This window comes from Rhea pennata, chromosome 8, assembly GCF_028389875.1.
Source record: "Rhea pennata isolate bPtePen1 chromosome 8, bPtePen1.pri, whole genome shotgun sequence".
NCBI lineage: Eukaryota > Metazoa > Chordata > Aves > Rheiformes > Rheidae > Rhea > Rhea pennata.
Window position 1 is genome coordinate 30,282,004 of NC_084670.1, and position 16,564 is coordinate 30,298,567.

General features: G+C 49.4%; 1 protein-coding gene across 2 annotated transcripts; it reads left to right on the plus strand.

Moving 5' to 3' along the window:
* Positions 1 to 104: 104 nt before the first annotated feature.
* On the plus strand, positions 105 to 15,667 carry STX6 (syntaxin 6). Of its 2 annotated transcripts, none has more exons than XM_062581368.1 (8): positions 105 to 171; positions 1,988 to 2,157; positions 2,770 to 2,864; positions 4,789 to 4,851; positions 7,143 to 7,265; positions 8,588 to 8,694; positions 10,462 to 10,556; positions 12,681 to 15,667. In XM_062581368.1, exons 1-8 carry the CDS (start codon positions 137 to 139, stop codon positions 12,755 to 12,757), a joined length of 765 nt encoding a protein of 254 aa, XP_062437352.1. In that variant the 5' UTR covers positions 105 to 136; the 3' UTR covers positions 12,758 to 15,667. The 2 variants fall into 2 exon arrangements, with proteins under 2 accessions (XP_062437352.1, XP_062437353.1); XM_062581369.1 differs by lacking the exon at positions 105 to 171 and adding an exon at positions 1,035 to 1,056.
* Positions 15,668 to 16,564: the final 897 nt, after the last annotated feature.

Below are 16,564 nucleotides of genomic sequence, written 5' to 3' on the forward strand. Positions count from 1 at the left end.
CGGCGCGCCCTGAGGTAACCGCCGCCGCCGCCATGGCGCCCAACGGCCGCGCGGCCCCGCCCCGCCGCGTCCCGCCCCCCCCACTGCGCAGGCGCGCGGGGCGCAGGCGGCGGCAGCGAGCGGCGCCGGCGCCGCCATGTCCATGGAGGACCCGTTCTTCGTGGTGAAGGGGTGAGCGCCGCGCCGCGCCGCGGCGGTGAGGGGCGGCGCGGCGCGGCACGGCACGGCGCGGCGCCCCGCTGGCGAGAGCCGGCCTCCCGGCGCGGGGCGGCGGGGCCGTGCCGGCGGCCGAGGGGGAGCGCGGGGGGAGGCGGCGGCGAGCGGGCGCGGCCGGGGCGGGGGTTCGCTCAGCCGGGCCGGTGCTGCTGTCGGGGGAGGAAAGGCGAAAAAAGAGAAGGAAAAGGAAGAGGAAAACCCTGACGGCCGCGGCGGGGGAGCGGATGCGCTGTCAAACTTCTGGGAGAGATGCCCGCGCCGGGAGGGAAAGGGCGGCGAGCGGGGAGGGAGGTGCTGTCGCCTCTGCAGGCTGGTCTGGAAGGGCCCAGCCGTGCCTCAGCGCCTGTCTCCCCTCTTCCTCCACTCCTCCTCCTCCCCCCCTCTTCCCCCCCTCCTCCTCCTCCTCCCCCCCTCTTCCCCCCCTCTTCCTCCTCCTCCCCCCCTCTTCCTCCCCTCCTCCTCCTTCTCCCCCCTTCTTCCTCCCCTTTTCCTCCCCTCCTCCTCTCTTCCTCTTCCTCCTCTCTTCCTCTTCCTCCTCTCTTCCTCCCCTCCTCCTCTCTTCCTCCTCTCCTCCTCCTCCTCTCTTCCTCCCCTGCTCCTCCATCCCCCTCCACTTCCAGCTTCCGCTTGGACGTACTTGAGGAGGTACCTGCAGGTTAAAACAAAAAAAACCCAAACCCAAAGCTTTTGCTAGGCAGTAATGGAGGAAACAAACTGCGCGAGATCCTTAGCACTTGGCACCGACTTTAGGGAGCGAGATGCAACAGGCTCCGAGCTGCACGTGTGCGAGAAGAGGAGCACGCACCGGGGTGTGGAAAGACTTCAGCCTAGTGGTGTAATGTAAGGAGACCCAGAGCCAGCGGCCCTCGGAGGGCTGCAGGGTGAGGACAAGTGTGGGTCACCCATGTAGGCTTCTCCAGCTGATGAACTGCTTTAATTCGCTGGAGATCAGTGCATCTTGCACGACGCTGTGTGCAAGCTCTTTGACTGGCGGCCACCTTTCAGGAGCCAGCGAAGTCTCGTTGGCGTTGGTCTCGTCTGTCTGCGTCGTCCTGACTCGCCGTTAGTCCGAGCGAACGGTCCGTAGTGTTTGTACATACAGATAGTAACACTTACGGACGCTTACCTGTCCTCTTGCCCCAAAGCATGACTGCAGCGTTCAGTGCTGTCAGCTAAGCCTACATTCCCGTGCTGTGAATGCACTCTTCTCAAAAAAGCTGAGAGCAGCAGCAGAGAGTTCTGTTCGCTAAGCCAGTATAGAGGATCCTCTGTACTGTATTTTTTCAATGCTAAATTAAAATAAACAATGCTGTGCTGGACAGTCTGCTTAACTATATTGTGAGGGCAGTTCTTGTAATTCTGTTTGCCCTTGGGGTATCTGGCCTAGGTAGTTAGCTGTCTTTAGAGGAAGGATATTGAGAGAAATGCAAAATAATAATTGCCGAAGAAGAGTCTTGTTCAGGCAGTTGCACTGCCCTGTCTCGCTTTTTGTGACACTTGATAGAAACTTCCCCTAAAGAAAAGGTCCCCTAGCTAATTGTGGTAACTGAACTATAAATTGTTGCTCAGCACTTTGTGCTATAACATGAAAGGAGACAGAGTTGTCCAGAAGTATGGTGAACCCTTATTGTACAAAATAAACTAAAAACATTTGAAAGAAAGATGTTTGCAGGGAGGTTGCACTACCCTGGGCATGAGAATGTCCCAGTATGACTGCTGCAAAAAAACTTGACAATAATCCTTCACTTCTCTTTAAATATTCTGACTGCAGGGAGGTGCAGAAAGCAGTGAATACTGCCCAGGGGCTCTTCCAGAGGTGGACAGAGCTTTTGCAAGATCCTTCTATAGCCACAAGAGAAGAAATCGACTGGACCACTAATGAGCTCAGGAACAATTTGCGGAGCATTGAGTGGGACTTGGAAGACCTGGATGAAACAATTAATATCCTTTTTATACTGCCGGTGCAGTCTTTGGAGTTAGAGACATGCAGTTCCCACCTTGTGATAAGCAATCAAGTGCTGGTACTCACCAGTAGTTACTTTTTGCAGAAACCGAGACTACTTGGGATTGAATTTTCAGTTTATGCCAGGTTTTCTCAAATTGCAAATGAGAGATTACGATGACAAAATGTGCCCTGCAAACTAATTTCACACTGTGTTTGTGTTTTCATTTTGAAAAGATGTATTTAAGATGCTTTATTGAAAAAAAAAAGACTGTTCTGTTGAATGAACTTGGATTTCTGTGTAGTCAGTCCTACTCTAGGCTGGCTTCCAGCAATAGTCCTTTTCCTTTGTGTTCAGCTGAGCATCCTGAAAGTGCTGCACAACATCAGCCAACCAAAAACCACACCAGTGTGAGGTTTCCCTTTTATGTGCACTGCACAGTTCATTGCTGCCATGCTTTTTTCCTTTAGTGTCTTGTACTTTGCTAAGTGAATTTTGGGAAAATGCACAGGTAATTGGAGGAGTGCCACATGATAGATTCATTCTTGGTGGTCTCTATCTGTATGCATAATCCACCCTGAAGACAGTGATTCCTTGACTTGTTGTCTATGTATTGTTGAGGCAAACCCTCGGAAATTCAACCTCGATGCAACGGAGTTGGGTATACGGAAAGCCTTCATCACAAGCACGCGGCAGGTGGTCAGGGTAAGGAACGTGGGCTTCAGGTGGGAACAGGGCAAGAGGATTGGGGTGGAGGAGCTGCTTCACTGGAAAAGCAGAAATCTTGTGGCCATTTCAGTGCCGAACTGGAAACTTTTCCTCTGCAGTGGAGGATAAAGCTGTTACCTGCTCTCTTGGGCTTCTTCCTTTTCCCCGTGTGCTCCCTCCATGGACTTCCCAGATGGGCTTGGGGCAGCAAGGATGCAGAGACCTCATTGCATCCCCTGGATGGCTTTCCTCCATTTCAGCTGCTTCTTTAAGTCTTCAAACATCTCTTGTAATGATGAGCCTAGAAATGCATGAAAACTGGAAATGAAGGCTAAAGATCCCTCTGTTAAGCAGGGAAGACTGGAGTCTCTCTTCAGAGTTGAAGGAAATAGTAACTGTCCTTTACTTGTATCACTACTTTTCAAAAACAGAAGGTCCCCTTTGAACACTCACTAGCATTATTTACATAGTGACTTCAACTTCCTACTGCTACAAAACAGTCAAAACAGCCACTAGTTTTTATTTTTAACTAGGGGAAGTTTTTTTAAAGTTCAGACTCACACTCTTAAATACCAGTCCTTCGAACAGAGGTGGGCTTGGCAGAGCTCTGCAGTTTCACTGCAGCAGTTTCACAAACTCCAAAGCTGCAGACAGGGTTGAAATGAAAAGTATCGACTGCAAAGGGAGTGGCGTTTGCTCGCATTGCTTTTAGGAAGGATTCACAAGCTAGACAGATTTCAACAACTTGATGGTAACAAATGGAGAAAAAATATATTCACAAAAGCTTCACCACCTGATAACAAACTACTAGTTAGGAAGTTTTCTCTGTATTAATATAACACACACTGGCAATGTGGCTTAGTTTCTGCTGTCTCATGATTTGGATGTTCTTGCTTCATAAAATGCATTGCTCTGCCTAGAAGCAAGCTTGTTATCCTACCAGTAATGCTGTGGTCTGGATACAGTTCTTACTGTCTTCTGATGGCCCCAGGTAGCGAGCATGTGCTCGCTGACTTGCCCTCCGTGTAGTTTACATTCCCAGACAAGCAAGAACAGTCAAGCCTGCTTTATGGTCCTCTTTTTCAGGCTGCAAACTGCTGACTAATCAATTTTAGAGCAGCGGCTTCTACTGTTAAATGCAATTTTTTAGTGGCGTTATCGGGTGGCTTCCACAGGGGGAATTTGTGATGCAGAGCAGCACATGCATAAGCTGGTGAAAAGTAACCGAGTGGGTGCTGGTGCTCTTCGAAGATCTGTTGCACATCTCTGAGCAGTAAAAACATACATGCATCTTCCGGTGACATCAGAACTGTGCTGGTGGATGAGATAGATCAAACCTTGCTAGATCATACTGGCTATTTGATAATCCTGTAAAAACTAGGCTACTTTACAAAGTGTTTGGGAGCTTTTTGTGACTAACCAGCTCCTACAGTACCTCAAGAACAAACCTTAAGTCATAATAGAGAAATGTAGGCAGAGTCAGAGAGGATTGCCATAGGACAAGAAATCTACCTTGGCCTATGCCAGGTTAAACCAGAGGCAACTGGGAATAAAGTGCAGGTTACAGGCTTCTAGCACCTTCAGGTCAAGAATATAACTCTTTTCTACAGTCTGTTAATGCGAAGATTAGTTTAATCCTATACAAATCAAAGTGTTTCTGGCTGTGGAGAAGCAAAACTAGTAGTAAATAAGGAATATTTTCAATATAACCCACTGCAAATGATTCTAATGTTAGTACAACTATGAAGTGTGATGGAGATTTATTCAGCATCCTTCCAGGCTCTTTAAAACTGCATGTGTTTTTAAGGAAAATCTGTTGCACAAGAAATCTCGCTGGGAATAGATGACATCGTAACAAACTGAAACTGCCTTTCACCTCAAATCTAATGCTCACATACTGCTTCTTTCCTTGAACAAACAGGAAATGAAGGATCAGATGTCAAACTCTTCCATGCAAGCACTGGCTGAAAGAAGAAACAGGCAGGTGAGACTCAGAAACAGGCAAGTTACATGAATATAGTAATGTTTTTGATACTTTATAAAGTAGGAGGAGGATTTATCAGCTTTAGCAGCTGTTGTGTGAAGGTACGTGTTACATGAAACTTTCGTTTTCACTTAGTTTAGGGTAGTAAGTAGAGTGTATAATGTTGAAAAAAAATGCTTAGAAGTTGTAATTACAGTATATATCCTGTTTTGTAGCTCATCTTCTAAAAATATTTTTGTTGGCAAGGGGCTTACATGCTGTAACAAAGCTGAGTCTTTGAACTAGGTCTGTTTTGCTGACCTGTCATTCCAGAGCCCATGAGAGAGCTGGCTCTCGCAGGCACAGTGCTGTCACACTCTTCCAAACCTGTCTCTCAAAGTAATCAGTTACCACTCACCATCTGTCTCTGTCGTCAGAACTGACTGTGTACAACTGTCAGTGTTGCATCACCCTTCAGGAAAGGGAATCTCCCTCCTTTGCAGGAGGAGCAGAGTCAGAATTCAAGGCACTAAATGTAATCCTGTGCTCTACTGTACTTAGGAGCCAGGATGCTATGTATCCTTGCAGATAGCTCCATCTTGTTAATAGTTAACCTCATAAGAGGATGGAAGAGGTTCTCTCAGGTTGTCCACTCTCATAATCTAAGTAATAGATGCAGTTTTTCCTCCTCTCCAGCTGACAGAGAAATTGGCTGAAGATTTCCTTACAACTCCCAAAGCTTCTTGTAGAAGTTTGTGTGCACTTAGTACAACAGACTTATCTGACTGGATCAATCTTATCACTTGTGGCAAAAATGACAAGCTCTGGAACAGGCTGCTGAGGACAGAGCTAATTCCTGAGCTTTTTACAGGGTTAATTAAGATGCTTGGAAAACACTTGAAGAAGCAAAGCCCTCTATACCCCTGCTCAGAGAAGTCTGTAGATATCTGTGTTCTGCTGCTTTCTTTTCTTTGACGCTCCTGCTAGCTGTAGAAGGCCATATGGCCCAGTACATATAGTGACATCTGTTCAAGAAAACTGATTCCTCTTAGTATCTTCCTCTCCTTTCTCCAGAACTACTTCCCTTCTGACTGCAAAGACTGAGCTGTACTGGGCTGCAGGATGTTCTCCAGGGTGCCTCTGTGTTTGAGAGGCTGGCTTTTGGCTGGTGGTGGCTCGATCTTCATAGTGCTAAGCTAAGGTTGGGAAGCACAAGCTGTTGAAGCTGCAGCAAAGCTAGTGCACAGTGTTAAATAAGTGATAGTAGTACTTGCCCCGAACTGGAGAGAATCAGGAACTTGCCCAGTAACTCGGGGGCGGGCAAGAACAGATGTCCGTCTGGCTTCCTGCTTGCTCCCTCACAGCTTTCTCTGCCCTCCCTGACCTTTACAAACCAGATGAACCGTAGAACCCATCTCGTGTTTAACCTATCTTAGTTGTCTGGTCCTTGTCTAGCTGCTCTTCACAAAAACTCCATTGTCCCCTCCTCCTCAGCTGCCCACATCCAAAAGCTGCAAGATGTTCTCATCTTGCCCTCCTACGCCTCTCTTAAAGAGCTGGCCTTGCCTCTTGCACTGGTGAGCAAAGCTCCCTAACCTGTTAGGCTCCTCGCCTTCTGGCCTCAGATGATTCTCTGGCATCTGTCACTCATGTGACCTGTTCAAGGGACCAGATTTACTCAGCTATAAAGCCTGCTTCTCCCTTGGCTGTACACATGCCTTCCCATTCTGGTTGCAGAGCAAGAAGCAGGTGTAAATTTGTATGTTGTTACTGTGTAAATGGTATGCAGGAGGAACAGATAACTTCTCGAATCAAAGAACCTGATCCCTGCAAACAATGCTGCATTGTTTATATATTGCACTCTTTTACTCTGTCAGCTATTGTGCTCAACTGGTTAAGTACTTCATCCACACCCTCTTAAGCCCCAGTCATTCTTTAGCACAGTATTCAGTTCATGCTATGTATCTGTTAACACTAAATATTGGATGCTTTCCAGCTTACATGTCCTCCTTGCGCACAGTACCATACCTTGAGCAGATTTGGGGACTAATACAGACATCCTTCTTGTGCTCCCTCCCTGTCTGTTAGTTGTACTCCAGCTATCCTGTTGCCTCAGTGGTATATGTGCAGCAATGAGGCTGCAAAGTTTTCTGAGGCTGGCGTCATGTTGTTTGAGTTTGACAGCACTCTGGATGAGCAGCAATCGAGTGCTGTATGTGTTTATACAGGGGTTTCTACTTTCCCACTATGTCCTGTAGACAGGCTGTGAGCAGACACAGAGGTCTCGCTAAGGGCTTTGTGCATCTGTTTAGGCACTCCTGGGAGAAAGTGGGAGTCAGAGTTGGAGCTCTGCACCTGAAAAATACAGCCGTCTGGATCCAGAACTGCAATTAGCAAATTCACACTTCATTGAGGAGCAACAAGCTCAACAACAGGTAAGGCAGCTTCCCTGCAATGTCAACTGAATGGCCTTGCTTGCCAAACGTGTGCCAGGGAGATGGTGTGCAGGTTGCAAGAGCAATAAATAAATAAATAAAATAAATCCAGTCCTTGGCTGTTTTGAAGCCAGGAGCCTAATAACCTGCTGCTTAGCTGCAGTATATATTAGGGTTTGCGTTCTCTGTTCAGTGTGGCTTTGGATATATCTTGGTGCAGAGTTTTTAACCCTTCAGACTTGGGTATTCTCCGTATAGAAGATAAACAAGATGATCTGAAAACTGGAGCATGCTGAACTTGAATATTGCAAGGATTGCCAAAATTCTTGGAAGAGTAGAAATGTAGATAAAAAGAAAGGGCCCATTTCTCTTATATAGCTTTCCCTGATTAAAAAGTGAGCTGATGTTTCCTGGTGTTTCTGTGCATCTTCACCAGAATAGACTAAGCAGGAGCACATGCCTACTTCCTTTTTCTGCTTTTGACCACAAGATTTGCTAGAAGATCTGTGTCATGGTGCCCGGTGCCATGGTTCTCTGAAGCTGGTAGAATTTGGAGAAGTGCCAGGGCAGTGCACAGGTCCATGTGTAGCAGCCCACCCAAACGCAGGCCCTTAAATAAGCCATTCTCAGGCAGCAAACTCTGCAAAGGCTTCTGACACATCGCGCTGGTCCAGCTTTCAAATGAGTTTTACCTAGTGACTCTAGGAAGATAAATAGATTCAGAAGTAGGTAACTAGGGTAAACCTAATCCCTGGTGTGATTGTGCCCTGAAAATGACTTAAAACATCAGCAGACCTATTCCTTTGGCACATTCAGAGCCAAGCTTGTTATTTTTAGCCATAGAAGCTGTAACAGCATTTTGCTTGCATTAACTCTTCATTAACAGCAGCGTCCTCTGGGTTGTTTTCCCTCAGGCACAGCAGCAGCGTGGCTCCTAGGTGCCCACTGTTGTACCTGCTGAAGGCAGTGAGCCTTGTGAAGGTTTTGTTAGCCAGGGGCTCTGTCTTTGAAGAGTCTTCTTAGTGGTGGGCGCACAGGGAAAGGACACAGTGTGGCTGAGTCAAGGCTGAATTTGCAGGAACAGTGGGAGGGACTCTGCAGCTGGCTGTTGTGCAAGGATGCCTGGGAGGCTTTCATGTTGTTGTCAGTTCTCAAGCATTTCTTAGAAATGCAATCTTGGTTCATGGAGGCTTAGACCTGTTCCCAGGCTCCGCAGCTGAAACTGGTGGAGTTAGCAAGCATCCATCCATCCAGCTGGCTTTGACCCAGTTGCAGAAGGCAGCAAGACTGTAATTGCCCGTTTCCCTTCTCTTTGGCCCCAGCTGATTGTCGAGCAGCAAGATGAGCAGTTGGAGCTGGTCTCTGGCAGCATCGGGGTGCTGAAGAACATGTCCCAGCGCATTGGCGGGGAGCTGGAAGAACAGGCAGTGTAAGTGTGGACACCGAAATCACTGTGGGTGTGGGCTGGCTGCAGCACATCTTGGGGGAGGGGGTATCCCTTGCTGACACACCTTTACAGCTGTTAGGGCTTGAATTTCCTCATCCCTTAGGCAGTCGCTCCTAGCTCCCCTCCCCAGCGCCCTAGACTGCCTTTGGTTTCAGGCAGTGGAAAGCATTTCTTATTCAGGCCTTCAAGGATCTAGCCACAGTCATCTTCTTTTGAAAGCCTGCACCTGTGGCAGGTTTAGCTGCTAGTTTTACCTTTCATGTCTCATAGTCTATTTAAACACTCCCCTTAAGGCACACAGTTATGCTCCTTTGACTTCAGGCAGCCAGTGGTATGAACAGATGAGAGGGGGCAGTCATGTGTAAGCAGGATACTAGGCGCTTTCACACTCCACAGGTTTTTTTTTGTTACCCCGGGTAACTGTTTGGGGTTGCACGACTCAGTAGCTCAGAGCTCTGTGCCTTGCTGCGTTTGAAACGTGCAGCACAGAGCTGCTATTCATACTTAAAGCTAAAAATAATGCTCACCCACGCAAAGGGTTAAAGGGTAGCTCACACAGTAGTTTGCATCCACCAATTTACATATAAATTAGATTTCTTTCCCAGTGCATGTCCTTTGCAAAGAAGTGCATAAAATTTCCGACTACGTAGGCTAGCGATTTAGGCATGAATTTAAATGGTTCATGCCTAAAATCTCCCTGTTTGGCTGGTACTAGTCTGGTGAGCTCTGCCCCTTGTGAAGTAGTGTTTCCTTTGATGGATAGGAGGAACTTTAAATACAACATTTATGAAGTCCTGCAGCATGTCTGTGCTCTCACTGAAGCAGGTCAGTGTGGTATATGTGTTTGCAGAACTTCACATATGCCATCAGTGCTTCCTAGAGAGTAGCAGATAGTGAAGGCGATATGGCTTTTTCAAAACTCTCTTTTCTGCTCCAAATGAAGGTTTAACAAAAAGAGAGGACAGAAAAGATGGGATGGTGGAAGAAATTTGAGTGCCCTAGAACTCCAAATGAAGGCAGCTGTCCTCTTAAACATGTGAAAGCTTTAGAATCCTGCCCATTAAAGATGAGTACCTTGATCCTGGATGTACTCGTTTATCTTGACATAGATTCTTGCCACTGACAAAACACTGCTTCAAAAGGCTTTCCGATCCATTACAGTTACTGTGTGAAGGTAGGTAGATGGGTAACTTCCACACAGAGCTCAAAAAGCACAGTAAAAGCAACGCAAGTCTCATTCCTGCTCGATACATATCTGACACAAGAACTTTGCTTCAGCTGTAAAACTTGAACAACAAAACAGTTTTGAAGTCTAAACATTGCCTAAATTTAGCTATTCTCTGCTAATCATGGATTATAAATATGACTTTCATCTTAGAAGGAGGGAAAACCCTGCTCTTCACCTTGCAGAGATCAGTGGATCTTACCTGTAAAATGCCTGCGTACATTCAGGGGGATCTGTCAAGTGGGAATCCCAGCTGAGTTCACTTTCCACCAGAGCAGGGGAATCAGTCAAGCCGAAGTCCCGACTGAGTTCACTTTCCACCAAAGTAGAGCTGTTGCTTGAGCAGGTGGTTTTTGTTTGTTTGTTTGTTTGGGTGCTTTCAAGACAGCAAGCTATGTTGCTTTTCTTTGCTATGGTCTGATACACTGATCTCATTGGTGTTTTTGTCAGTGCGTGGCAGCACACAGAGAAATCCAGAAGGGACACATCACTTGTTAATTAGTTCTGCACTTCTCTGTCCCCAGGATGCTGGACGACTTCTCTCATGAATTAGACAGCACTCAGTCACGGCTTGATAACGTCATGAAGAAGCTTGCAAAAGTGTCTCACATGACTAGCGGTAGGTCCTGGAAAGGGGGAGACAAGCCAGTGGATTTTAGGGCTGTGACCCGTTGTGCTCTTGCCCACTGATGGTCTGCCCTGACCTAAGAAAAAGAGGGAGCAGCTTTTTGCAGGAGCTTGAGAGGTTACAGAGGGGGGAAGTACTGCAAACCTCGTTACTGCTCATGCCGAGACCCTGCTCTGTAGCCTGTCTGAAGCTTTTGTTTTGTTTACAGATGCCTTTCTGTTTGTGCTGCTACTGACTGCTATAGTGGGAAAATACCTCTCACAGATGATGTATGGGAATGCTCTGCAGCCTTCCGCTGTGCTGCAGTTTCCTAGGCTGCCTGCCTAGCAAAAGCTTTCGGTTACAACTATGTGTGGCTTCCCCTACGTAAACTCTCAGCTGCAGCAAGCCCCTTCCTAACTCTCAGTTCCCTGCACAAGGCATTGCTGGCACGTGGCAGGAGCAAGCTGGGGCACTGCAGGCGTGTTGTCAGTTGGAAGCGTCTTAGCTAACAGAGGACAGAGGTGATCTGAAATGGGGGGGGGAAGGCTGAGCCCACAAGAAAAGCCCTTATAAGGCTGTGCCTGAACTTGGCGGGTCTTTCAGCTGGCTGGGTGCCACGGTAGTGCAAACAGGAAATACAGCATGCCTGCTGGGAAGTCCCTTGTCGCTCCTTCTTGAAACGAAGCACTTACTTACTGCATGCTGTGTGATAGCCTCCTCTGTTATCCCCTCTTGCATGGATATGTTGTAGTTCATGGCAGCAGGAGCAAGTCAGGAAAGAGAAGAGCGTTCTTGCTCTGCAGGATTAGGCTGGCCAGGAAATTTACGGGGTTATTGAAATACAGCCCCTTAGAGATAGATGATTCAGAAGGCTGACAGACTCCAGTCTTCTGGTGGTCTTGTGGCAGCGTGACCACTGGCAAATTTTACCTTTCTTGACTTTGCATGAGAAAAAACACTTTGATCATTGCAAAGTGCTTCTGATAGTCACAAAAGACCATCACAAGCAACAGGACCAGTTCAGGGATGTGTGGGCAGGCTCTTCCCACTGCTAATTGCAGTGACCCTGCTGTGTTTGGAGTTGGGGGGTTGGGTATGACAGCAGCTCTGCCCCCACGTGGCACCACCATCTAACAGGGGCTTTATCTCGGCCGTCGCAGATGTGGCCACCAGCAGACAGCAGCCGTGTAGCCTTCTATTGCTCCGTGAAAGCATGCTGCAAACAGAGCTTATCTACGTAGAGGTCTGCACTGCACAAGTGACTCCTGTGGCTGCTGTTCTAGTTCATATTGCACAAGAGCAGTGTCCAGGGGCGGTGGGGTTTCCAGTGTCGAGAAGTCAAAGCTAAACGTTAATTCGGATGGAGGACTCTTCCGCTGCGAGAGTGAAATGACGACAGACGTCTTAGAGCGATAGTACAGGCTGACTTTTGCTCTGTGGCATGCACTAATACATCCTCTCTAAAGAGCAGAATTGGTCTGATGATGCGATGAGCTCCCTGAGAAAGCTCTAAGAGGTGATGCCACACTGGGCATCTGCAGAACATTCCTATGGCCTGAGAGGTGTACCAAGATGTCTGGGAAGGAGAAACCTCATTCCTAGGACTCTGACAGAGAGCTGCGACAAGCTGTTCCCAGCAGAGCTATTTTAGAAACCTTTCTTTGGACCCCTTTTCGTTACTCTAGCAAACAGGTTACACAACAAACTAGCAGCAGCCCACAAGAGCGCTCCACTTGTTCCTCGCAATAGCTTTTGGTCTGGCTTATCAAATCTGCTTGAACTTGGCTAAGGAGAAACCTCAGAATTCATACAGCTGTCAAAAAAAAAAAAAAAAAAAAAACAAAACAAAAAAAAAAAAAAAACAGCCACAATGCTGGAGGAAAAACTGTGTGGCCTCACAGCTTTGGGCTGTAGTGGGAACTCGGCCCTTTCGAACAGCAGGGAGCCTGCAGAGGGACATACTGTTTGTCCTGCTGGTTGTGGAGCTATACCTTTGCCTTTTTATGGGCTTCCTTTAGCTGAAATGGGGATCCTAGGAGTAGACAGTGAAGAAGAGCTCTGCCCTTCTCCCCTTCCCCCCACCCCCAACTTCCATTTTAGAGTGGGAAAACTGACACTTCCTTTTTCTTCCAGATCGACGGCAGTGGTGTGCAATTATCGTCCTCTTTGTTATCTTGCTGGTGGTGCTCATCCTGTTTTTTGTCCTGTGATGGACTGAACTTCCTTGGAAGCCCCCCTTCCCGTCCCCCTGGCCCCTTAAAATGGGGAAATGAAACTGTTACCGTTTCCGTCCGCCCTCAGAGATCCCCGTGGAGAAAACCTGCACCCAGCTCTTACCGTTCTCCTCTGAGGACTTAATGCCTGTGGCTTGGCTCCGCCGTCATCTGACTGTCTCGTCACTTGGCCTTGGGGAGGGGGGATGGAGGATTCAAGTAGTCCGTGGCTCCTCTGGGTAGCGGGCTGCCTTCTCTCCCGGTGCAGCAAGGAGGGCACTAGCTCTGAACCTAGGCAGCTGGAAAGGACTTTACCACTGTGTTTCCACCTCTTGCAGGTATGAGCCGGTTGCAGCTTGGAAGCGGTCCCAAGCCATCTATGGTCAGATGCAGGAACAGAGCAGCAATTCCTTAGAGGGGGGAAGGGAGGGGGGATTATTTCAGTGAGCATTAGGAACTGCACTGCCAGCCAGCTGTGTCGCACTTGCACCCCCATGGGTGGTCACTAGGAAGGCAGGGTGGCCCAGGAGCGCTGGCTCTCCCAGCTGCTGTTTTCATTCCTACTTGGGCCACCTCCACCGTGCAGCCGGGCCCGAGGCCCCCGGCCGAGGCGGGTGTTTTGGCAGCGATGCGTGCGCACCAAGCTGCGGCAGGCGCTTGCCGACCAAAAGCATTAGTCAGAAGAGCGCTGGCTCTCAACTGCTGACAAAACCCCCCAATGTGAGCGTGTACCTGCGTATCTGAGGTGAGGGAGGGGAGCGCTGGCCAGGCTGCCGGCTTCCTGCACGCTGAGTTGCCTTCCTCTTGGTGGCGGGGATCTGACTGCAGAGCGATGCTGAGTTCACTCCAAAATCCTACAGTGAATCTGGAGCAGAGCATCCACATCCAAGACCCCTGGGCAGAAACTTATATACTGCATGTAGGCTAATCATAAGGTATACTGTCCTGCCATAGGTGAGACAGTTGTCATGAGAAACTCCAGAGCTTTAAACTTGTGTTAATGCACTGCAAGCTGAAAGCTGGCAAACAAACATTACCCCGAGGGTGAATTTCATAAAGCTTTTAAGTATCCTTCGTTATACAAGCCTCAAAAGCTCATTGACTGATGCTTTCCTTGCCCTTGTATAACTGAATAACTGCTTCTGTTTAACAGCTGCTTCCCTTCTGCAAGTGATTTGTCAGTTCTAAAATAAGGGAGTTTTTATTTTGTTTTGTTTTTTTTAGGAAAAAGAACGTTAAAGATTTTTTTTGGTGACCGTTAGAGCCACATTCTCTCTCTGTGGATGCAAGACATGCATTATCAGAGGAATTGGCTTAATTATGTATTTTAACTGCATACGAATATGTAAATAGAATGTCTTAACTTTTCCCAACCAATATTTTTTTGGAAACTTTCTTTGTAAGAAACCAAAAGACATGAAATTCAAAGCTCAGTCACTCGTCTGTATTACTGCCTAGTCCTTTTGTTACCTCTGACTTGTCCCGGAAGTATCGGTCAGGCCTAGTTTCCTTGCTCTTCCAGCAAATTAGGAGCCATAGCCAATTAGCTGAAACCAAAATGTGGTCTAGAGAGCTCACCCTGGCAGCATGACTGGGGAGAAGTACAAGTGGGGGAGGTTGTGCTGCAGTAATTGATTGCAGAGATATGGGGTAACTCTTGGTCAAAAAAAAAATACATATATCCTGAAGTCTGTTCCCTTATTTATTTAAGTTTCTTTAGGAAGAGAAACAGAGTCAGGACAAGCTGACTTAGGCCGTCCATCTGTGTCTCAGATGGAGGCGGGGGAGGAAGTTAATTGGTGCTGACACTAGGACTTCCACAAAAGCTGCAAACTCTCCCCGAAAAATCTTCTGCCCCAAGAGTGAAATTCGCCATCTAGATGGCTTTCGTTGCCCTGGGTTTTTAGCCCATGCTTAACATTCCTCTACGCACTGGTGTTTGTGGCTCGGTTTAAGCTACAGCGTGATTTACTGTTCAAATGGTTATGCACTGGAAGCAGGCAGTGTTGTGCCTTTCACCGCGAGGCTCGGGAAGAAAACCTATCGCGCTGCCCCGTGATGTCGGGGTGGAAACTGTTGTAATTAATGCACACGTGTCCTTAACACTAACATGCAAAAATTATTCTGGCAATTGCTCTTAATTATTGCAGAGCATCTTGTTTCTCTCAGTTGTGTTGTATTAAATACATACTGTCTCCTTACCAATAATTGCTATTACAATATCTGTACCCTTTCTTGGGTTTAATACCTCTCAAGACTACGTTTGCAGCAAGCAGGAGTCCGGAAGGTGCCGGTCAGCAGTTACCCTCTCTGGGGACCTGGGCACGACGTCCTGCGCCGGCCTGTTTCCACCTCGCTCTTACGGATTGGGGTCGGGGCGGATTTGGGCGCGAGCATCGCGCGCTGCTCACGCTCGTCTTCTGGGACAAAGCGCCCGGCCGCGCGTTCGGGATCGCCTTCTCTGGAGCGACTGCCTGGCGACTCGTACAGTCGGGGACCCGGAGCCCACGTTTCACAGGCTAGAAGCGACGCGCAGGGGAAGGAGAAAACGTGCCCTCTGCTTTAGCTCGCCCCTGCTCTGCTTCTAGGCCAGCTGAGCGCACGTGGCGCCGACGGATTGGGGCGTAGGGCTCTTCCTTTATTTATATACCTCTGTTCCCCACGTTATTTTAAGCACAGTCGTGCATTCTCCACGAATTACTTCTAACGATTCTTGCAGGACTGCTCCTTTGTTTAGGAAGCTGTTAAGTCTAATGTGTTACCGGAAGGCAACTAGAACTGCTGTGCTTGTGTGTCTGTCTAGGTGTCATCGCTAGCTACCGAGTCGTCTTCGTTCGTCTTTCCGTGTACGTTCGTTTTGTTGGTGGTGCCCTTTCGTTTAATGCTAAATAAACGCATTCCTGCAGGCTGGCGTGTCACGGCAGAGGAAGCAACCTGTAGTTCTCGTAGCAGCCCTTGCCGAAGGGACGAGGCGGGCGTTTCCGTGGGGCGCTTGCTGGACGTCGGCGGGTAGAGCCTCGCTTGGGCCGCTGCCCCGGCTGGCCCGAAGCTCCCCCAGGCTACGGCGAGGCAGGCCGTGCTCTGGCCACGTCCACGCTTCTTTCCTGCGGGTGGCCAGGTGGTCCTGATGGCTCCTGCTGGGCGTCACAGGCGTGGATCGCAGCCAGGGCGCTGCTCCGGCAGATCCAGATTTCCCGTTATTTTTCCTGTCCTCTGGTCAGGGGTGGGCAGGAGGCCGCTCTGCTTCTGGCTTGGCGCGGGGAGCCGGGCTGCGGTTGCTCGTGTCCCCTCCCAAACGCGGCCTGCCTTTGCTGCAGAAGGGTCTTGGAGCCAGCCCCGAGCGGCAGCCGAATCCCCTGCGCTCGAGGGGGCTGGGGCGCACTGCGTGCGAGCGCGGCGGGGGCAGCCTGCAGGCCGTCTGCTCCCCAGAGCTGCCTCTGTGCTCCTGCCCCCCTGGAAACGAGATGTGGGCGAGCGAGCTGGCGAAGGGGACGCTCCCGGCCCGTCGTTTGATCCAGCCATATCGGCTCCATCAAAGCGCCGGCAGCGCGCAGCCCCGCCGCGGCCCGCGGTGCGGCGAAGGCAGCTGCCGCCCAGATGCGCCGGCGAGGCGCCGCCGCTCGCCCCGCCAGCGCGCGGACGCCGGCTCTCCCCCGCGGTGCGGCCCGCGAGCCCCCGGGCTCTGAAAACCTGCTGCTCGCGGCTTCCGCCGCCCGCGAGGGGCCCGCGGGGGCCGAGGCAGGAAGCGGGGCCCGCGGGAGGGAGCGCGCCTCGGCCAGAGGCGCCGCCTCCGCCTCCCCGCGC

Coding starts and splice junctions, on each gene's coding strand:
- STX6 (XM_062581368.1), top strand. CDS start 137: ATGTCCATGGAGGACCCGTTCTTCGTGGTGAAGGG. Junction 2,158..2,769: donor AGACCTGGATGAAACAATTA/ATATCCTTTTTA, acceptor CTTGTTGTCTAT/GTATTGTTGAGGCAAACCCT. Junction 2,865..4,788: donor GCACGCGGCAGGTGGTCAGG/GTAAGGAACGTG, acceptor TTGAACAAACAG/GAAATGAAGGATCAGATGTC.